Raw genomic sequence first — 23,760 nt, forward strand, 5'->3', positions numbered from 1 at the left:
TCTCCTCCGCCACTCTGCACCTCACTCCCTCTCCTCTTTTAAGACCTCCCTCTTTGAGCAGGTCATCTGTCCAAAAATCTCCTTATGTGGCTCAGTTATATTTTGTTTGATAGTGTTCCTGTGTAACGCCTCAGGAGGTTTTACCCTATTAAGGCACTATGTAGGTAGAAGCAGCCATTGTTAACAATCCATCTGTGTCAATTCGTTGGCTTTGAAACATGGGGAGACAGAGAAGCACAGCTACAACTCTTAGCAAAAGTTACCTGAGCCTCTGCAGCCTGAATGGTGTTTGTTGTTTGTTGTTTTTCTCTCTCTGTAGTCGAGGAACCTTCGAAGGCCTCACCCGCCTGCCCCAAATGCGCGAGCGAAATTGTGATCATGCTGCCAACCGAAATGGAGACGTGCAGCAGCACACCTGTCCAGTCCGAGGCTCTCAAAGCGGATGTCTTAAAGATTGCCTTCACAGACGAAAGCACCACGGGGAGCTTGAAGGTGAGTCACCGGGTGCGCCTCGAGTTCTGTTGTCTGGAGTGAGGCAGAGTTCTTTTTCTTTTGTTCGTGGGATGTGGGCATCGTTGGCAAGGCCAGGATTTGCTGCCTGTCCCTAATTGCCCTTGAACATAAGAAATAGGAACAGGAGTAGGCCATTCAGCCCCCTCCAGCCTGCTCCTCCAGTCAGAAAGATCATGGCTGATCTGATCTTAACTCCATTTTCCCGCCCGCCCCCCCCCCCGCCATAACCCTTGACTCCCTCATCTAACCCAGCTTTGAACATATTCGCTGACCCGGCCTCCGCTGCTCTGTGGGAGAAAGTAGGTGTTGAGCTGCCTTCTTGAAGCACTGGAGCCCCTGTGGTGAAGGTACATCCGCAGCGATCATTGTTATTTGACTTTTCAGTAGCAGTTTGATATGTCACCATTGCTTCCTTTGCCAATCAGGATGAGCGACAAATGCTGACCTTTCCAATGAGACCCACATCCCATGGAAGAATAAGAAAAAAACCCACCTTAAATCAGTTCCCTCTGGTCCTCAACCCATCTTGTCTGCACCAGCCCTCTGAATGAGCGATGCACCTAGCGCCCATTCCCCCACCTTCTCCCTGTAACCCTGCACATGCTTCCTTCACAGATAATAATCCCAATTCCCCACTAAATGCCTCGATTGAACCTGAATCTGTCTTCACCTTGTTCTCAGGCAGCGCATTCCAGACCTTCACCACTCGCTGAGTGAAAAAGTTTCCCCTCATGTCATTGCTGCTTCTTTTGCCAATTACTTTAAATCTGTGCCCTCTAGCTCTCAATCCTTTCACCAATGGGGATAGTTTCTCTCTATCTACCCTGTCCGGACCCCCTCATGATTTTGAACACCTCTATCAAATCTCCTGATGTGGTAGATTTATTTATCCGTGCACGTCTCACATTGCATTTCAGTAGGACTTTGATCCTATTAGTCTGAGCAGAGATTTGATCCAAGCACCAGAGGCAAAAGATTAGCGTTGATTGTATAGAACATTGGTTAGGTAACACTTGGAGTTACCGTGCACTGTTCTGGACTCCATATTATAAGAAGGACATAGAGACACTAGAAAAGGTGCAACATTCTTTCACTAGAATGATCCCAAAAACACAAGAGGGAAAGATTGAACAGGCTTGGGGCTCTTTAGGAAAAGGGTTGAGGGGCTGACCTGATAGAGGCCTTTGGAAGGTAAGGGAGACAAAGAGAGGATGTTTCCATTTATGGGGGAGTTTGGCACAAGAGGCCATCAATATAAGATGGTCACCAATAAACCCAATAGGGAACTCAGGAGAATCTTCTTTACCCAGAGAGTGGGGAGGATGTGGATGTCGCTGCCAGGAGTGGTTAAGGCTAATGCTGTAGATGTGTTTAAGGGGAAGCTGGGTAAACACACGAGGTAAAAGGAATAGAAGAATATGTTGATAGGATGAGATGAAGAGGGGTGGAAGGGGGCTCATGTGGACTGGCATGTACCAGTTGGGTTGAGCGGCCTATTTCCGTGCTCTGTAAATGCTCTGTAATGTACTGTTGGTCTTGTTTCTATTCCGTAGAGTATTGAATCCCCGAGCAGAGTGAGTTTGGATGCCGGGCCTGGAGCATCGGGTGACGGTGCTGCCAGCGTCTTGAGCACGGACCCGGAAAACTACTACTCCGCCGTCGGCAAGAACGCCAGCTTCTACTTCGAGTGCGACCAGAGCTGCAGCAGCAGCAGCGTGAGGGAGGGGAGCCGGATGTCTGACAGCTCGTCGGGGGACGTGGACCATGGCCCGGGGGCGCTGGACCCGTCCGCGCCCAGGGTGTACCGGGCCAGCTCCAACCCTGGCTTGTACGGCAGCAACTTCAACCAGAGGGGAAGCGCCAACTCGCACACGGGCAGCCTGACCTGGAGCTACCGATACGGCACCCCCGTGGGGTCCACATTGACACCGAGCTCGTCGCAATCTGAATGCAGGGATGACCCCGCTACACTCAGCAAAGGTTAGCAACGCCGCAGGTTCTGGAGCACATAAAGAACAGAATTGTAGAATGGTCACAGCGCAGAAAGAGGGCATTCGGCCCATCGTATCCATGCTAGCTCTTTGCAAAAACAACTCGCCTAGCTTTGTTCATTTATCCTTTCACGGGATGTGGGTGTCACTGGCAAGGCCAGCATTTGTTGCCCATCCCTAATTGCCCTTGAACTGAGTGGTTTGCTCGGCCATTTCAGAGGGTAGTTAAGAGTCAACCCACATTTGCTGTGGGTCTGGAGTCACATGTAGGCCAGACCGGGTAAGGACGGCAGATTTCCTTCCCTAAAGGGACATTAGTGAACCAGATGGTTTTTACAACAACCAATGATGGTTTCATGGTCATCGTTACTGAGACTGAGACTATCCCAGATTTATTAATTGAATTTAAATTCCACCAGCGGCTGTGATGGGATTTGAACCCATGTCCCCGCCCCCCAGGGCATTAAGATAAAAGCAAAATACTGCAGATGCTGGAAATCTGAAACAACCACAGAAAATGCTGGAAAAGCTCAGCGGGCCTTTCAGCATCTAGTCCAGCTTTGGAGAAGAGTCACACGGACTCGAAATGTTAACTCTGTTTCTCTCTCTACAGAAACTGTCAGACCTGCTGAGCTTTTCCAACATTTTCTGTTCTTATCCCCAGAGCATTACCCCTGAGCCTCTGGATTACTAGCCCAGTGACGTCACCACTAGGCCACCATGATAGGAGCAGGGGAAAGCCATAGAGCTTCTGGAGGCTGCTCCTCCTGTTCAATATGGCTGATCTTGTACCCCCATATCCCTTAACCGGCAGCGACAAATTCACCCCCCTCAGCGATTCACCTCAATCCTGCCTCTGGGTCAGATACTACACCACATTTCTACACCCCGTCACCACCCACCCCACCCCCCCCCGCCCCCGGCAACCTGCCCAATCCCCCAAACCACCAGCTTCCTCTTCCAGTGTTTCAACTTGATCTTCAAAGAGACGATCACTATTGGAAAAGGAGAGTGTGGGAATTCTCTCTGGTGCCCTGGTCAACGTTCCTCCCACGACCAAATATCAGTTGGTTTGACCGTTAATTTTCAGGATCTCACTGTGAAAAATAGCCGCAGATATTGCTTCTCTACATAAGTCGCAGTATTTCGAAAATGATTCATTGTGCGCAAAGCTTCTTTGAGGTGTTTGAAAGCAGTTTTTATATAGGTGCAAGTCATTTCACCCACCCCACCCCTTGCCACATCCCTCAGACACTTCTTTCTTTAAAAAAAACCTTAATTGGCCCTTAGTTCTATTGGCATCTGTGTTTCTCTCTACGAACGTATTGCACAGGTAGCGGATGTGTTCCTGCGGAAGTGTTTCACCAGCTCGAAGCAGGGTTAATAAAACAAAAAATTAATTTCAGGTGCACAGGCGGGTTTGTGTAACCAACAAAAACAACACTCCACAGATGCTGGAAATCTGAAATCCAAACGGAAAATGCTGGAAACACTCAGCTGGTCAGGCAGCATCTGTACAGAGAGAAACAAGAGTTAATGCTCAGATCAGAGCGTCCGTGCTTTTTTTTAATCTCTCCCCCTTTGGCGGCCGTGCCTTCACCCCTAAGCTCTGGAAAACCTTTCTGCCTCTTCCCCCTTTGGAGATGCTCCATTAAAACCCACCTCGGTCGGACCAAGATTTTGGTCACCTGCCCATAATATCGGCCTACGGGGTTTGGTGTCAGATTTTGTCCGTGCTCTTGTGAAAAGCATGGGAATGTTTTACTACATTACTGGGAGTCAGTGGCGTAGTGGTAATGTCACAGGACTAATATCCAGAAGCCCAGGCTAAAGCTCTGGGGACATGGGTTCAAATCCCACCATGGCAGCCGGTAGAATTTAAATTCAGTTAATTGAAAACTAAGTCTCAGTAATTGTTGTAAAACCCCAATCTGGTTCACTAATGTCCCGGTCTGGCCTACATGTGACTCCAGACCCACAGCAACGTGGTTGACCCTTACCTGGCCTCTGAAATGGCCGAGTGAGATACTCCGTTCCAGGGCAGTTAGGTAAAAGCGAAATACTGAGGCTGCTGGAAATCTGAAATAAAAACAGAAAATGCTGGAAAAATACTCAGCAGGTCTGGCAGTGCCTGTGGAGAGAGAAACAAGAGTTAATGTTTCGAATGTGTATGACCCTTCTTCTTCAGGGCAAGGGCAGCTCAGGGATGGGCAGCAAATGCTGGCCTTGACAGCAACGCCCATCAAAGAATTCCAAACAATAAAGGTGCTGTGGCATGCAAGTTTTTAAGTGGTCAGGAACATTTAGAATTGTCCATCTGTCTTTTCTTTGTGCGTCTAATTCCTAACGTTTAGTCTTGCATCTGCTGTCACTGGAATCTTTGACCTGAGTAGACCTGCCAGCATTAATCTTACCTTGTTCACTTCAGAATCTCACTCCGACTTGATTTTTTTTTTTTTGCCCCCACCACCTTTGCTGTCGCTGTAAGTTTCGCGGTTGAAGTTAACTGTTTTTTTTTTTGCCTCCTCCAGGAGCTGAGTTCAATCTGTCTGTCGAAGATTTTCAGACCATTGACCACAGGCTGAAGCTGTTCCTGGACGTTGAGATTTTTGGTGAAGATAAGGAAGAGTATCAGTGCTTCGTTAAGGTGAGGCAGCTCGGAGGCAGGAGCTTTACACAGGTGGAATGCTGCACTGGGCGGAGCGTAAAAACTGGTGGAGGCCATTCAGCCCCTCGAGCCTGTTCCCCCCCCCCCCCCCCATTAAATGAAATCAAGGCTGGCCTGTGACCAAACTCCATAAACCCACATGGAATTGCTCCCTACCCTCAATACCTTTGGATAAACTGTCAATCTCAGATTTTAAATTAACAATTGATCCGGCATCTGACATTGTGGAAGAGAATTCCAAACTTCTACCACCCTGTGTGTGGAGAAGTGTTTCCTAATTTCTCCCCTGAAAGGTCTGGCTCCAATTTTGCAAACCTGCCCCCCCACCCCCCCACCCCCAGTTCGAGACTCCCCAGCCAGCGGAAATAATTTCTCTCCATCTACCCTATCTGTTCCTCTTACTATCTTAAACTTCAATCAAATCGCCCCTTATCCTTCTTAAATCCAGGGAATATATAATCCTGGTTTGTATAATCTCCTCATAACTCAACCCTTGGGATCCAAATATCATTCTGGTAAAACTATGCTGCACTCTTTCAAAGGCCGATATATCCTTCCTAATGTGCAGTGCCTAGAACTGAACGGAAGGGGTGGTCGAAGTGAACAATTGGAGGTTGGTTATAGAGGATTACTAGGAAGAAAGATCGATGCACATAATGTACAGTGCCGACCGTGGCTCTGCAGGAATCACTCCCACCTGAATCAGAGAGCCCTGGGTTTCACTCCACAAGAGTTGAGCACAAAACCATGGCTGCTGCTCCCAATGCCAGAGTGCTGCAGTGCTGGAAGTGCTGCCTTTCTGATGAGATGTCAAAAGAAAGCTGCGTCTGCCCTCTCCGGTGGATGTCAAAGATGCTGCAGACACTTTTTCGAAGAAGAGCAGGGGGGTTCTCCCTAGTGTCCTGGCCCAATGTTTATTCCTCAACCAATATCACTATCAAGCAGATTTTCTGGCCGTTGTCACTTTGCTATTTGCGGGAGCTTGCTGTGCACAAATTAGTTGCCGTTTTTCTACATTACGACATTGGATACACTTAGTGTCTCGTTGGCTGTAAAGTGGTTTGGGAGATGCTGAGATCATGAAGGGACTAAATAAATGCAAGTTTTTCTTCCCTGGAGGGATGATGAAAAGGAGAAACAGGATCTCACCCCTGCTGTGTCAGTAGCTAAACCAATTGGTCTGGTACTTCACCATGCTACCCAGCGAGGCATTGGACTATCCTCTGCTTAGGCGTTGGGTTAGCTGATTGGGATGGGTGGGGCTTTACTTGTATTGCCTGGGATGGGCAAGCAAAAATCAGCGAGCTCCAATCGTTATCTGGCGATCACATAGATACTTACAGCTTAGGAGGCCATTCAGCCCATCTTGTATGCTAGAACATCAAACCTCATCCCATGGAGCTGCTCTTCCCTCTTCCAAAGCTCTAACTCATTCAAAACATTTATCCACTCTTACTGACGGTCCCATCCTTAACTGCCCCCTTTGAAACATATTAAAATCCTGACAGGGATGGACAAACTGGATGCAGGGATGATGTTTCCTCTGGCTGGTGGGTCTAGAACAAGGTCACAGGCTCAGGATACAGGGTAGACCATTTAGGACTGAGATGAGGAGAAACTTCAGTCAGAGGGTGGTGAAACTATGGAATTCCCTATCACAGAGGGCTGTGGAGGCCAGGTCACTGTAAGAAGGAAATAGATTTCTAGACTCTGGAGGTATTGAGGGGTATGGGGTGAGAGCGGGAGCATGATGTTGAGATAGAGGATCAGCCATGATCGTATTGAATGGTGGGGCAGGCTTGAAGGGCCGAATGACCTACTGCTGCTCCTATTTTCTATGTTAAAACCTCCCTGGTAAAGTAGTTGCTCCTAACTCACCACCTCACTCTCTTTGTGACCACTTTAAATTACAGGCCTCTCATCACTGACAGGCCCCCTTTGCAAAGCCCTTTGTCAATTTAAAAGCCTCCTTCCTGAGAGTGCTTGTGTGTGAGGGGAGGACCTGGCGCAAGCAGGATTTCTGCTGTTGGATTGCCCTACACTACCCAAGGCCCAATTTAAATAGTCAACGTTCAGCGTCTCATCTTGCACCAACTGATACAAGGCGCGAGGTTGATGCTAACACCTGCAAATCCTGCACCCTAACCAAGAGGTGAAGCTGGAAGACAATCCCTCCAAACTGAAATAAAAACAGAAAGGAGTGGAAATACTCAGCAGCACCTGTGGAGAGAGAGAGAGAGATACATACAGAGTTAATGCTTCACGCCGAATATGACTCTTCAGAACCCTCCAAAGCTGTGAAGCTTTTGGGTGAGTGCGTGCCCGTGATTCACGTGTTGGTTTGCGTTCTGAAGCACAAGACACAGTCTCGAGGTGAGGGGCCTGAGGAGAAATTCCTTCACTCAGAGTTGTGAATTTTTGTACCCCAGAGAGTTGTGGATGTGAAGTTGAAACCAAAGATTGGCCATGATCATATTGAATAGCGGAGCAGGCGTGACGGGCTGAATGGCCTAATCCTATTTCTTGTGTTCTTGTCTGTGGGTCTTTTGAATCCTGTTTGTTTCCTTGAAAACTGTGTAACTGCAGCATTGTTGATCAGAACTCCATGTGAATATTTGACTGAAAGCAGATGTTAAGAAATCTGAAAGTTTTGGCTTATAAGAAAGATCTCGCATTTCTAGTGAGGCCTTTAGTGATCTCTGGATGTTCTGAAGCTCTTTCCAGCCAATGAAAGTGACCTTTGAGGTTGTAACCTAGGGAAACTCGGTGATTTATTTTTAAAGTGGCGAATGTTGTTCTGGAGGCCATATGCAGTCTCTCAAACGACAAGCGGGTAAACAGTTTACAAAAAAGATCTGGCCTATTATTCAATTCAGATGAAGATACTTGGATTGGGACAACCACTGCTAATATATGCAGCTCGGGAGAAAGTGATTTCAACGTTGTTTCAGAGATTGTAGTTGAGTTCTCAGGCGCTGACAACTCTGCTCCATCGCAAAGCCGTTGGCGATCTTACTGTAAAGTGTGACTTAGGAGTGGTACTGGTGTTGTGAGGTACCGCGCCATTGTTATTTAGTTAATTCACTTAACGCAAATAGACAGTGTAGTCTTCAGGAAAAACCTGGTGCAACTTCAAAAGAAAAAATGCCCCTATAATCCAGGGGAAATCTTCAGTCTTCCAATTGCCATGCCTCTGGGAATAAAGGCTCTCACCTACTTACTTTCAAGCTACCAGCTGCTTAGTCTTTGACCTTCTATTCACTGTTAGACCTCTACCGCTACTGCTGAAAAAAGGAGACACGTCTAAGCTTTTTGTCTTACACGCGTCAGGACACTCGCAAGAACACCAACATAAGGGGGGGAAAACAACAATTTATGCTGTATGTGAAGAGAGTACTGATTGTTTGGCAAGTGGCATTGCCATGGAGAATGCACCACTGATAGTGACTGACAGTTAACTGCCGAGCATTGTTTGAAATTTAAACCAAGCAGCTTGACCCTGATTGGTCAAGGCATTACCCTGAGGAATGAGTCAGCACGTGGCTGTCACTTATTTTGTTTAACTGAAACAGGCGCAGTGTGTACATGTTCTTTCTGTCCTGATGAGTGCAAGACGAAATGCTTCAGCATGTCTCTTTTTTTCAGCAATACTCCAGTTTCTGTGCCACCAAATGACTGTTTCTACAGCTGTTAATTTTGCTCCACAACATTTTCCCTGCCTCCACATTTGACGCCTTTCTCTCCCAGCACTTCCCCTCTCATTCCAGTTGTTCCCTGGGTATGACCCCCAGCATCACTTCCTCCAAGTTCCTGGTGGGGGGAAGCACGAACAGGGTTAACTATCTACCGTTAGACCTGGCTGCACCACATCGAACACAGTCAGGGCTGATCTCTCCTTTGCCGAAACAGACCGCTTACTCTGGGATCTTCTTGGGCAGTCCAGATAAGCCCTGGCTTTTTTACTGCTCTAACACCAGGCCTTTATCCCCCTCTCTCCTGCCCCCTCCACTTCATTCAACTGCAAAGAAAGACCTGGGCTTATATAGCATCTTTCACAACCTCATGCCGTTCCAAAGCGCCAATGAAATACTTTTTATAAGTGAAGTCACTGTTGGAATGTAGGAAACATTCTGCAGATTTCTAGATATTAAAGACATAAAGGCACATGGGGATAGTGCAGGAAAATAGCATTGAAGTAGAAGATCAGCCATGATCTAGTTGAATGACAGAGCAGGCTCGAGGGGGCTGAATGGCCTACTCCTATTTTCTATACGTTTGAGGATCTCATTGATTCGTTCATTGCTAAGATTGAGAAAATCTTGGCCCTTTCTGCTAATCTCCCCTTGACCTTTTTCCACCTCGCTCCCCCCACCCATTCCATTCCCAACCCCTAACCAAGCCTAGCCCTGAACCCGTGTCTCCAGTTTCTCATCCTGTTCCCCTCATACTCATCCATAAAACCCACCGCTTTTTGGCTACCCTCCCCTCCTATTATCTCCTGCTTTTGCCTCAGCATGCGTCTTATTGCTTCTGAAGAGTCTTGAGCTATTATTCAAAGGGGCTATATTAATGCAGGGGCTGTGGTGGTGTTGAGGGGTCTGGTTGAATGAATTTGGTGGAGTGATGGAGGGAGTATGGGGTCCTGGTTGTGATTCTGGGTGGGTACTTATAGTGGGGGATGAGTTCTGGTTGTGGTGGTGGTGGTGGTAGGAGAGTTGTTGCTGGGTGGGGTGAGGTGACGTGGCAGTGTTCATGATGGTGGGGTGCGTGTTGTAGTTCTCGAGGTTATTACGGCTATAAGAATTAATCTTGTGTAATTACCATCAGATTGTGTTTAACAACAGTCTAAAAAGCAGTAAAAATCACAAGACTTTGTTAAACATTCAACCCTGTTTGTATGTGGTTGTTACAAATGTCAAGTGTGTCCTTGATATTCTCACTGCTCTGTCCCATTAGTGTCCTCTACTTTCTGGAGTTTACTGTGACTGCCTAATATCTTTCTGTACAATAGTGTAGCTAAAAGAGGGTAATAACAGGCCCCTCTTTGTGTGTCTCATAGAATCAAAGAATGGTGGCATCACAAAAGGAGACCATTCGGCCTTCCCTGTCCTTGCTGGCTCTCTGCAACAGCAACTCGCCTAGACCCACTCCCCTGACTTTTCCCCATAGCCTCGAAAACTTTTTCTCTTCAGATAGTGATGCAATTCCCTCTTGAATGCCTCGATTGAATCTGTCTCCGTGACACTCGGACAGCGCTTTTCAGATCTTAACCACATGTGTTTATAAAAAAAAATAATCTTTTTAAAATTTTTTTCCCTCATGTCACCTCTGGTACCTTTGCCAAACAACTTTAATCAGTGTCCTCTAGTACTTGGCCCTTCTGCCAACGGAAGCAATTTCTATCTACTCTAGACCCGTCATGATTTTGAATGTGTCTACCAATCTCCTCTCAACCTTCTCTGCTCTAAGGAGAACAGCCTCAGCTTCAGACACAGTCTACCATCTGAAACCACCTCATGCACGACACCAAGATCTCTCCAACTAAGACACTGAACTTTGCTTGGTGAGGCAAAATCATTCATTCCAATTTCCTCTCTGGAATACACCGACAAACTCCATTGTCCCAAATTGGTGTGGTATGTGGATTTCTTTTGGCAGCTTCATCGAACACCAGCTACCGGATTGAATATGCATCGCCAGATCACTTGTTTTGTAGAGATACATTCTTCTTTATTTATTCTTTCATGGGATGTGGTCATCGCTGGCTAGGCCAGCATTTATTGCCCATCCCTAACTGCCCCTTAAGGTGATGGTGAGTCCCCTTCTTGAACCCTGCAGTCTATGTGGTGTAGGTACACCCACAGTGCTCTTCAGGAGTAATTTGATCCAGCAACAGTGAAGGAATGGCAATTCCAAGTCAGGATGGTGTGCGGCTTGGAGGGGAACACGTAGTGGGTAGTGTTCCCATGTATCTGCTGCCTTTGGCCTTCCAGGCCATGGAGGTCACAGATTTAGAAGGTGCTGTCAAAGGAGCCTTGGTGAGTTTGCTGTGTATCTTGCAGATGGTACACGCTACTGCCACTGTACCTCGGTGGTGGAGGGAGTGAATGTTGAAGATGGTGTGTGGGGTGCCAATCAAGCGGGCTGCTCTGTCTGTGGAATTTAATTCCAAGAAAAGCTTTAAACATGAATCCAGTGGGGCCTTTAAAGAGAGCAGTGATGTTGAAACCACAGTGCCTTTTAAAGGCTCCATTGGATTAATGTTTAAAGCTTTTCTTGGAATTAAATTCCACGGACTCTGTGATCAAGCAGGTTCGAACATGTGAACAGTGCAGTCTGTAAGGTGCAGAGGGAGGGGAAGCTTGTGGATACATTATTGTCAAAGTTCTGAAGAGTGTGTTTTAGCAGAGTGCCAGTGTTGTTACGTACATACAAATTAGGCCAGGAGTAGGCCCTTCCAGCCTGCTCCACCATTCAGTGAGATCATGGCTGATCTGATTGTAACTTCAACTCCATTGTTACTCCCATTCCATTCCCCTTCTCTCTCTCTCTCTCTCTCTCTCTCTCTCCCCCCCCACCACCTCGCCTGTTCCATTGACACTAGTTGGGATACCAGCTTGCAAACAGTGGGAAATCGAGCTCTCGATGTCAAACACAGCCTGTAATCGCTCCACAGGCTGGAGAATTGGATTCAGCAGTTAGCAATGCCCGAAGTGACGGAGGAATCTGGCTATTTTTCCATTCCATTCTGATTGGTTGCCTCTTGGGCTGTACTCCCACAAGCCTGCTCACCATCCAGCACAGCCACTGAATACTTCCATCGCTGAGGGTGAGAGGGTCCGAAATGGGCAGCGGGCTGATCTTACACTCACCTATCAACCAAACACACAACCTTTTTTTGAGTTAACACAGTGGTGTCCAATAGAAAGCATTGACTAGGTACAAGTGTGCAACCACAGGTGCGGGTTTTAATAGAAATCCCTTTGCACTTTTGAGAATGGGAGCAGGAGGAGGCAGTTTAGCCTCCCATGCTTGTTCTGCTGCCATTCAATGAGATCATGGCTGATCTGCAACCTAACTACACTTACCCACCTTTGCCCCATGTCCCTTTTATACTTTTGGCTAACAATCTGTCAGTGTCCAACTTTAAAATTAAAAATTGATCTAGCATCAGTTTCCGTTCACGAAAGAATGTTCCAAATGCCTTCCAATTTTGCATGAAGTAGTCCTTCCTAATTTCACTCCTGAAAGGCCTGGCTATAATTTTTGTCCCTTGTCCTAGGCTTCCCAGCCAGCAGAAATAGTTTTTCTTTTCCTTATCTGTTCCTCTTAATATTGTGAAAACTTTGATCAAATCACACCTGAACCTTCTAAATTCCAGGGAATACCAACCTAAGTTTGTGCAATCCCACCTTGTAATTTAACCCTTGGAGTCCAGGTATCATTCTGGTAAATCTAAGTTACGCTCCTTCCACAGCCAATATATCCTTCCCAAGATGTGGTGCCCAGAACTGCCCCCAGATCTGCAGATGTGGTCTAACCAGGGTTTTGTATAGCTGAAGCCAAACTTCGACCCTGTTGTATTCTAGTCCTCACGATGTAAAGGCCAGCATTCCATTCAGTCCACAAGCATCACCCCGAGTTTGTCGCCTGTCATTTTAATTCTCCACCTTGGCCTTACGATGGCCCATCTGTTTTCAGCCTCCTGCAGTCTTCCAGTGAAGTTCAAACTAAGCTTAAGGAAAAGCAGCTCATCTTTCAATGAGATACTGTACACACTCCTGGACTCAACATTGAGTTCAACAATTTCATACTGTAATCACTACCCCCTATCTTGTTTCAATTTACTTCTCTGGTTTCAGTATTACTCTCATTTTTGTCTATTTTTCTTTTGGGCAGCTCATCCCTCTGCCATTCACACCTCCTCTAGACCCACCTTTTGTTTCTTCACTTGCCCCTTTACTTATCCCCTTTTGCCTTCCACCATCATCCCTTTTCCCAGAATCACAGAATTATTATGGTGCAGAAGGAGGCCATTTGACCCATCGTATCTGCAAGGGCTCTTCAAATAAGCATTATGATTCAGTGCCATTCTCCTGCCTTCCTGTACCCTTGCACATTGTTTCTCTTCAAATAATCATCTAATGACCTCTTGAATGCCTTGATTGAACCTGTCTCCACCACATTTTCAGGCAGTATGTTCCAGATCCCAACCACTCGCTGTGTGAATAAGTGTCTTATCACTTTGCATTTGCTTCTTTTACAAATCACTTTAAACCTGTGTCCCCTCCTTCTCGATCTCTTGATGAGCAGGTACAGTTTCTCCCTATCTACTCTGTCCAGCCCCCTCATGATTTTGAACACCTCTATCTAATCTCCTCTTAGCCTTCTCTCCAAGGAGAACAGTCCCAACTTCTCCAGTCTATCTTCATAATCGAAGTTTCTCATCCCTGGAACCATTCTTGTAAACCTCTTCTGCACTCTGTCCAATGCATTCGCATCCTTGCTAAAGTGTGACGCCCAGAACTGTACACAATACTCCAGCTGAGGTCTAACTAGTGTCCTATACAAGTTCAGCATAACCTCCTTGCTCTTGTACTCCATGCCCTTTTTAATAAAGCCTAGGATACTGTGTGCTTTAATAATCGCTCTCCCTACCTGTCCTGCCACCTTTAATGACTTGTGCACACATACCCCCAGGTCCCTCTGCTCCTGCACACCCTTTAGAGTTGTACCCCTTATTTTATATTGTCTCTCCATGCTCTTTCTACCAAAATGAATCAGCTCACATTTCTCTGCATTGAACTTCATCTGCCACCTATTTGCCCACTCCACTAAATCGTCTGTCCTTTTGAAGATCTACACTCTCCTCTTCACAGTTTACAATGCTTCCCAGTTTTGTATCATCCGCAAACCTGGAAATTGTCCCCTGCACACCAAGATCTAGATCATTAATATATATCAGGAAAAGCAAGGGTCCCAATACCGACCCCTGGGAACTCCACTACCCATCTTCCTCCGGCCTGAAAAGTATCCATTAATCATTACTCACTGTTTCCTATCCCTCAGCCAATTTTGTACCCACGTTGCTACTGTCCCTTTTATTCCATGAACTGTAACTTTTCTCAAGTCGGTTGTGTGGCACTGTACTGAATTTATACACCATATCAACCATCAACCCTGTCTGTTACCTCTTCAAAAAACTCCCAAGTTAGTTAAACACAATTTTCCCTTAAGAAATCCATGCTGGCTCTTCCGAATCAACCCACAGTTTTCCATGTTACTATTAAGTCTATACTGAATAATTGCTTCTAGAAGCTACCCCACCACTGAAGTTAAACTGACTGGTCTGTAATTGCTGGGCTTATCCTTCCAACCTTTTTTGAACAAGGGCGTAATGTTTGCAATTCTCCAGTCCTCTGGCACCACCCCCCCACTCCCTCAGTCTAGGGAAAACTGAAAGATTATGGCCAGTGCCCCTGCAATTTCCACACTCTCTTCCTTCAATATCCCTGGATGCATCTCATCTGTCCCGGTGCCTTGTCAGCTTTTAAGTGCCAACAGTTTATCCAATACCTCCACCTTATCAATTTTAAACACTTCTAGTGACAGACTTTCCTCCTCTGTCACTGTGGCCTGGGTAGCATCTGCTTCCTTAGTAAAGATGGGTGCAAAGTTGTCGTTTAATCTCTACTATCTTCCACACTATTGGAGAGCTTCCCTTTTGTTCTTTTTCTACCCGCTCCCCCCTTTCACCTGCATGAAACCTATTGCATTTCTCACTTTTCCCGGTTCTGATGAAAGGTCATTGACCTGAAACATTGGGTGGGATTTTTTGGCGCCTCCCACTGCCAGGATGGTCTGACCCACCGAAAGTCAATGGACTTTTGACTGGGCCACCGAATCTCCGGCTAGACCTAGCATTGCCTGCTGTCTGGCTGTCTCTCAAATGTGCTGCTCTAAGAAACTGTCCCAAAAACACCCTGAACTCATCATCCAGGCTACCCTTGCCAATTTGATTTGTCCAACCTATTTGTAGATTGAAATCACTCATGATTATCGCCGTACCTTTCTCATAAGCCCCCATTATTTATTTCCGTACACTTTGCTCTACAGTGTGGTTACTGTTAGGGGGTCTATAGGTGACTTATCTTTACCACTTCTCATCTCTACCCAAACTGATACTACATCTTGATCTCTGGAACTGTCATCTCCCCCTATTGTACTAATGTCATGCTTAATTAACAGAGCTACCGCTCCACCTTTTCCTATCTTTCTATCTTTCCTAAATTTCATGTACCTTTGAATATTCAGGTCCCAGTCTTTGTCATCCTGCAGCCATGTCCCTGCAATGACTATCAGATCATACAAATTTATTTCTATTTGTGCCATTAATTCATTTGTTTTGTTGTGAATGCTATGTGCATTCAGATACAGACCCTTTAGTCCTGTCTTTACTATTTTTGTGACCTCGAGCCTAAACTGCTGGTGTGCTCTCAAGTTTGTACACTCTCTTCCTGCCACACTCTGATCATTTCCTTTAATACTATCTTGCTCTCTAGCCTTGTCTTCTCTCTTTAATTTATTACATCTTCACAAACTTGATCTCTTCCCCAAACTTGATCTCTTCCCCCAACTATTTAGTTTAAAGCCCTCTCTACTGCCCTAGTTATACGACTTGCCAGAACACTGGTCCCAGCACGGTTCTGTTGAAGTCTGTCCCAACGGTACAGCTCCCACTTTCCCCAGTACTGGTACCAGTTCCTACTGAATTGAAACCCATTTCTCCAATCCTAGAGCCGTGCATTAAACTCTAATCTTATTAACCCTACACCAATTTTCTCATGGCTCAGGTGGTAATCCAGAGGTTATTACCTTTGAGGTTCTCCCTTTCAATTTAGCTCCTAGAGAAGTGGTGATGAGCCACCTTAAATACAACTGAGTGGCTTGCTGGACCATTTTAGAGGGCAGTTAAGAGTCAATCACATTACTGTAGATCTGGAAGTCACATGTAGGCCAGACTGCAGATTTCCTTCTCTTAAGGGCTGTCACGAAGATATTAATGTATATAATGTTATTGGAATTTATTTTAAATGGGATTTATAGTGTGTGTATGCACGTCTTAATTGGATTAAAGCCAGCTAGCCTGGGTGCTTTGTGTAGTAGTTTTGAGATGTTAAACAGTAAGGTAGAGGGTACATTTGCATTTTGTTGAATAAACCATCGAAAGAGTGGAGGTGAAATCTTGCACCTAGCGAGGAGACACCAAGCAATATGTTTGTGTTACTAATAAAATTGGTATTATGAAAGGGGTTTTATTGTTAGAAGGGGTGGAGTTCAAAGGGCCAGGTGATACAATGAGAATTTGCATTCAAAGGGAAGGCTAGGTATATACAGAAAAGAATTTCTATGAGTCAGAGGCATAAAAGATCTAAGCCGCCTATAAGCCCACAACTGTCTTCAAAGGAACCAAGTTGAAAGGAACCTCATTTTGAATTTGTAAGATAAAATGTGCTTTGCCTGGTGTCTGTTTTAGTCTATGGGTTATTCTGCCTTGAAGGTTTACCTAGGAATTATTAATTTGGGGATTTGTTTAAAGTTATTGTAATAATTAGATGTGTATGTGTTTAAATTAGTTAAATTAGTAAATGCTTAATTTATTTAAAAAACCTCTGGAGGCTTTGGTTTCACTTCTGAATTCAGAGGTGCATCTCAAACATACCAATTGAAAATATAGGTTATGACAGTTGTTTCAAGTTTCCCTCTGGGATTTTAAATAACTCAGCCTTTACCAGCTGCTGTGTCATAACAATTGGGGGCTCTTGTGGGATAATATTTGTAATTCCTTGATTGGTTTGGAATAAGGTTACGAGTACGAGAGGCACTTTGAACTCAGGAGTTGGTGAGGTTTTTTGTTTAAGAAGTGCTGAGACTGCAAAATGGCTTTGGCAATTGCTAAGACTTGACTGGGAGTAGAAGATATAACTCTGGCAAAAAATAATCAAGAGTAAGTTAACAGAGTTGACATAAGTTACCTGTGGGGGCTAGGAAATCAGATATAATGAAAAGTATAGCACAGCATCTACAGTTGAAAATGAAACCTGACATTTTTTTAATTCATTCACGGGATGTGGGCTTCGCTGGCTGGGCCAGCATTTATTGCCCATCCTTAATTGCCCTTGAGAAGGTGGTGGTGAGCTGCCACCTTGAACCGCTGCAGTCCATGTGCTGTAGGTACACCCACAGTGCTGTTAGGGAGGGAGTTCCAGGATTTTGACCCAGCGACAGTGAAGGAACGGTGATATATTTCCAAGTCAGGATGGTGAGTGACTTGGAGGGAAACTTCCAGGTGGTGGTGTTCCCATCTATCTGCTGCCATTGTCCTTCTAGATGGTAGGGGTTGTGGGTTTGGAAGGTGTTGTCGAAGGAGTCTTGGTGAATTCCTGCAGTGCACACTGCTGATACTGTCCATCGGTGGTGGAGGGAGTGATTGTTTGTAGATCTGGTACCAATCAAGTGGGCTGCTTTGTCCTGGACGGTGTCAAGCTTCTTGAGTGTTGAGGGAGCTGCACTCATCCAGGCAAGTGGGAATTATTCCATCACATTCCTGACTTGTGCCTTGTAGATGGTGGACAGGCTTTGGGAGTCAAGAGGTGAGTTACTTGTCGCACAACTCCTAGTCTCTGACCTGCTCTTGTAGCCACAGTATTTATATGGCTAGTCCAGTTCAGTTTCTGGTCAATGGTAACCCCCCTCCCCAAGATGTCGATAGTGAGAGATTCAGTGATGGTAGTGCCATTGAACATCAAGGGGCAATGGTTAGATTCCCTCTTGTTGGAGATGTTCATTGCTTGACACTTGTTTGGTGCGAATGTTACTTGCCACTTGTCAGCCCAAGCCCGGATATTGCCCAGGTCTTGCTGCTTTTGGACTGCTTCAGTATCTGAGGAGTTGCAAATGGTGCTGAACATTGTGCAATCAACAGCGTACATCCCCACTTATGACCTTATGATGGAAGGAAGGTAATTGATGAAGCAGCTGAAGATGGTTGGACCAAGGACACTACCTTGAGGAACTCCTGCAGTGATGTCCTGGAGCTGAGGTGACTGACCTCCAACAATCACAGCCATCTTCCTTTGTGCTAGGTATGACTCCAACCAGCGGAGAGCTTTCCCCCTGCTTCCCATTGACTCCAGTTTTGCTAGGGCTCCTTGATGCCACACTCGGTCAAATGCTGCCTTGATGTCAAGGGCAGTCACACTCACCTCACCTCGGGAGCTCAGTGTTTTTGTCCATGTTTGAACCAAGGCTGTAATGAAGCCAGGAGCTGAGTGGCCCTGGCAGAACTCAAACTGGGCATCAATGAACAGGTTATTGCTAAGCAAGTGCCGCTTGATAGCACTGTTGATGACCCCTTCCATAACTTTACTGATGATGGAGAGTAGACTGATGGGGCGGTAATTGGCCGGGTTGGATTTGCCCTGCTTTTTGGGTACAGGACATAGTTGGGCAATTTTCCACACTGCCAGGTAGATGCCAGTGTTGTAGCTGTACTGGAACAGCTTGGCTAGGGGTGTTGCTAGTTCTGGAGCATAAGCCTTCAGTACTATTGCCGAAATATTGTCAGGGCCCACAGCCTTTACAGTATCCAGTGCCTTCAGCCGTTTCTTGATATCACGTGGAGTGAATCGAATTGGCTGAAGACTGGTATTTGTGACGCTGGGGATCTCCGGAGGAGGCCAAGATGCATCATCCACTCGGCACTTCTGGCTGAAGATTGTAGCAAATGCTTCAGCCTAATCTGACAGTCCCAGCTGGAGGAAGTGAAACTTCAATTTGAAATGGAGAAGCTTGAATTTGTACAAGCAAAGGAGCTGAATAAACTTGAATTAGAAGCAAAGGAAAGAGAAATGCCATTTAAAAAGGAGCAAGCAGAAAGGAAGCTGGAACTGGAATTCCAGGCAAGAGAGAGAGAACGAGAATACCTGCTTAAAAGGCTGGAAGTTAAAAAAGAGATCTCTGATTCTTAGAGTTCTGATGATGAAAATATCTTTAACCTAAAGCTCAGTGGGGAGATGTTTAGATTTGTACAAGCTCTTCCAAAGTTTGAGGAGAAAGATGTTGAAGCGTTCTTCATTTCATTTGAGAAGATGGCTAAACAGATGAAATGGCCACAGGAGATTATTATTGCAGCCTAAGTTGCTGTGTAGAGTGCATGAGGTATATGCTTTGCTGTCCGAAGAGGTACTGGTGAATTATGATGTGGTGAAAAAGGCTATTTTGAGTGCATATGAGTTGATTCCTGAAGCATACAGGCAGAAATTTAGGAATATGAGAATACAGCCTGGGTAAACTTATATTGAGTTTGAGAGAGTAAAACAAAGTAATTTTGACCGGTGGATACGGGCGTTTAAAAATAGAGACAACGTGTGCAACTCTTGGGGAAGTAATTCTTTTGGAACAATTAAAAGACTCAATCTCTTCGGCAGTGACAACTCATGTGGAGGAACAGAGGGTTCAAACAGTAAGACAAGCAGCAGAGATAACTGGTGATTATGAGTTAGCCCGTGGAGCTAAACCTTTTTTTCATCACCCTTTCAATTTGGAAAAGGATAGAAAGTGGGAAAGGGAAAGGAAGGTAGGTGGTCAGGGAAGCGGAGGAGTGGCTGGGAATTCCCAGGAAGTTTTTTTTCTCAATAAAAAGGAAGGTGCTGAGGGTAGGAGTGACATGCAAAGATTGAGGTATTTTCATTGTAATAAAGTGGGGCACACGAAGTCAGTGAGTTGGAAATTACTGGGAAAATCTGTTGGAATTATTGGGGTACAGAAAAGTCTGGAAGTAAAAGTACTGTGGTTTCTAAAACCAGTGGCTTGTGCACAGGTAAAACAGGGAGAATCGGTGATAGGGAAGGAAGTGGGAATGTGTCCACAATTTACCCAGGAGAATTCGGAGGAGCAGGCATGTGCAGAAATGTTTAAAGACTGTGTGTGTACAGCGCGGAATAGGTAAAGATGTTAACATTTTAAGAGACACAAGGGCTAGCCAATTTTTAACATTATGAAATAGTGACATTTGCTGTTCAGAGGGAGTATTGCAGGTACAGGTGATAAGTGGGGTTCATGGAGATGCTAAATCTATTCCGTTGTGGGAGGTAAATTTAAAGAGCACATGCACCCTCTAACTTTACTGTTTAACATCTTAAAACTACTTTACATCAAAGCACCCAGACTAGCTGGCTTTAATCCAATTAAGGCACACCCACTCATACCCACAGACACAGACCCCACTTCAAGTACAATTTAAAATAAATTCCAATAACACTTATACACATTAATATCTTCATGACAAGGACATTAATGAACCAGATGGATTTTTAAAAATGACATTTCGAAAGCTTATGGGTTAGTTTTACCGATACCACATTTTTTTAAAAGGCTAAATTTAAAGTTCTCAAATTGCTATGGGGGTTTTGAACGTTGAATCACTGGGATTGCTGACCCAGTCATGCAACCATGGCAATTTTATACCCTGGCAGTGGAGTTCATGAAATTAAAGATCTGCTAAATCTAGTCTGATATGCTTTAACCAGTGCGTGGACAGCTGTGATGTTTCTGTGGCCTTACCTTCCACCAGCCGTGTGACTGTTTTGCTGTGGATTCAGGAGAGACCGAAATATCTCTGGAAAGTATATTGGTGTTTTTTATTCCCTCCCCTGACTCTCGGTATTTGAAATATGAGTGTTTGTGTTGGGTCGTTAGTAATTACAACTTTGTTTTGAAACAGTCAGGAATGAAATCTTTGCCAAATGAGAGATTAGGAGGAGAGAAATAAGTGATGTATTCAGCCATGGACAGTCTTTAATGACCCAGCTGACCTCGAGATCGAGACTTGCGTCTCGACAGTTCAAGGTCCTAACCACTGCTGTGGAGGAGGGGAGATATTTTATCGTGAAACTTTGCTGCTATTCTGAACTTTTCTGCTCCTCGTTACTATGCCATGCGAGTAGCATCTTGCAGTTCACGATGAGTAAGTTAGTTAGAAAGGCCAAGCAATTGGTTTAACTTTTGGAGAGTTGGCACATTGTAATTCCCGGCATCGCATCTGTAACATCTAGATAAACAAACATGATCTGACGAAGAGAGGGGATCTGTTCATTTGTGGAATTGAGGAAGTTGTTAACTGGAACACATCATCTGGTATTTCTTAACACAGTAACAGTCTGGTTCATCTGTTTGCTTGATTCATTGTCAAACTGAAGCTGGTGGGCTCCAGCCGAACTCGGTAACGTAATCACCCTCAGTTTATTGAAAGAAAGGACTTGCATTTAAATATAGCTTTTCATGATCTCAGGATGTCCCAAAACACCTTACAGCCAATGAAGTACTTTTGAAGTCTAGTCACTGTTGTAATGTAGGAAATGCAGCAGCCAATATACACACGGCAAACTCTAAACCTGCAATGTGATGACGACTAGAAAATTGTTTTTTAGTGATGTTGCTGCAGGGATAATGATTGGCCAGGGCACTGACCATAAATCCCTGGCTTATCTTCCTCCTGCGAGGGCAGTCAGGGCCTGGGCTTCACATCTCAGCTGAAAAACAGCACCTCTGACAGTGCTCCCTCAATACTGTATTTGGAATGTCAGCCTTGATTTTGTGCGAAATGCTCTGGGGTTGGGGCTTGAACCCACGACCCTCTGACTCAAAGCAAGTGCACTACCTACTGAGCGATGCTGACACCATACTACTGATGGAGGTGTAGATCTTCTGGTGAGGTGCAAGGCTGAGAAAGTTCCTGCCTGTTGTACTATTCGAGGTGGGATATTGAAGATCCCAGGGTACAGTGTGAAGAGGAAGTAGACATCCCTCCTTCATTTATCACCAATAAAGCAATAGAGTAACTGTGTTGGCTGGTTTTAGTGGGATCTGTTTTACTGGTGTTGGTTGAGAGATAATATTGGCCAAGGACACAGCGGGACAACCCCCTGCTGCTGCTCAATATATTGCAGTGGGATTCTGAGTGAAAGGTTGAGCAGTTGGGCCTATGCTCATTAGAGTTTAGAAGCATGAGGTGATCTCATGAGTGGGCTGGAGTGGGAGGATGCTGAGAGATGTTTCCTCTTGTGAGCAAACCTACAACTAGGGGACACAGTTTAAAAATAAGGGGGGTCCTATTTAAGACTGATAGGAGGAGGAATTTCTTCCCTAAGGGTTGTTGGTGTTTGGAATTCTCTCCCTAATGAGCAGTGGAGGCTGGGTCATTAAATATATTCAAGATTGAGTTAGATTTTTTTGATGATCAAGGGAGTCGAGGGTTATGGGGAACAAGCAGGAAAAGTGGAGTTATGGCCACCATCAGATCAGCCGTGATTGTATGGAATGGTGGAGCATGTTCGAGGGCCCAATGGCCTACTCCTAACTCTTTTATGTTCTTGTATGTCCACCGGAGATGGGGCCTTGATTTAACGCTTCATCTGCAAGTAGCCTCAATGTACCTGCCCTGCAAGGTGGAGGAGATCAACCAGAGCTCCTAACTGGGCAAGCTAAATCCCACAGCGCTGTTCCGTGCATCCACCAAGAATTGGGAACGTTAATTTGAAGATGCTATCAGGGCTGGCTGTGATGGTCCTCAATAAGGAATTGCTGGCTCTGAATATCTGCCGCCTTTGAGGAGGTTGACCACTTGCATAAGGTTGGCCGGTGCCCATGGAATCTAATGGGCTAGTGGTGTAACCTTTATATAAAAAAAAGTGCTTGAGGGTCTCTTCAAACCAATAATGGGTAGAATTAGGGACTCAGAATAAATCTGTAACTGCAGAGCAGACCTATTGACACCTGTTAAGAGTATTTGACAGAATTTGCTGACTAGACAGAGGTGTGAAACTCTTTTAATCACGGGCTTAGTAGAAAACGCCTAAACACACAATAGTTCAGTGCACTTCACACTTGTATAACTTGTTAACAGGCATCCACCACCATTCAGGACCGAAGGCAATAAAGTGCACACAACAATCAAAATGCCCTGCTTTTCATCTTGCCAACTTACTTACAGACGCACAAAGCGATAAAGTTCTCATGGAAACTCTGTGAACGGGTGTTGAGATCATACAACCAGTGACTGTCTTATTACCCATTTTTTAATCCACTGATCAGAAATGCTGTTTGCCACATCTGGATTCGTAATCTGCCACATGGGCAGCACTGACCGAATAGGAAAGGTTCAGACATTGTATGGAGAGGGGGCTTTTGTAATCAATCAAAACAAAGCATGTGCTCGTGGATGCTCTGTTCCAGAGCTCCACACCGTTCAGGAAAGACTAGCCTGCTTGATCAGCACCCCGTCCACCACCTTAAACGTTCACCCCCTCCACTGCACAGTGGCAGTGTTGTGTACCATTTACAAGATGCACTGTAGCAAGTCGCCAAGGCTGCTTTGACAGTGCCTTCCAAACCCCTGACCTAGATGAGCAAGGGCAGCAGATATGTGAGAACACCACCACCTGCAAGTTCCCTTCCAAGACGCACACCATCCTGACTTGGAAATATATCGGCCATTCCTTCACTGTCGCTGGGTCAAAATCCTGGAAC

General features: G+C 45.4%; 1 protein-coding gene across 3 annotated transcripts in view; it reads left to right on the plus strand.

Annotated features, from left to right (window-relative positions):
- The window catches only part of stk11ip (serine/threonine kinase 11 interacting protein), a 106,415-nt gene that overhangs the window by 54,466 nt on the left and 28,189 nt on the right, over positions 1-23,760 (plus strand). For all 3 annotated transcript variants that reach the window (XM_078552687.1, XM_078552686.1, XM_078552688.1), the window contains exons 18-20: positions 320-492; positions 2,067-2,493; positions 5,036-5,151. In XM_078552687.1, the coding sequence (XP_078408813.1) occupies positions 320-492; positions 2,067-2,493; positions 5,036-5,151 (716 nt within the window). The remainder of the gene's footprint in view (positions 1-319; positions 493-2,066; positions 2,494-5,035; positions 5,152-23,760) is intronic.

This window comes from Cetorhinus maximus, chromosome 11, assembly GCF_964194155.1.
Source record: "Cetorhinus maximus chromosome 11, sCetMax3.hap1.1, whole genome shotgun sequence".
In the NCBI taxonomy this organism is placed as follows: domain Eukaryota; kingdom Metazoa; phylum Chordata; class Chondrichthyes; order Lamniformes; family Cetorhinidae; genus Cetorhinus; species Cetorhinus maximus.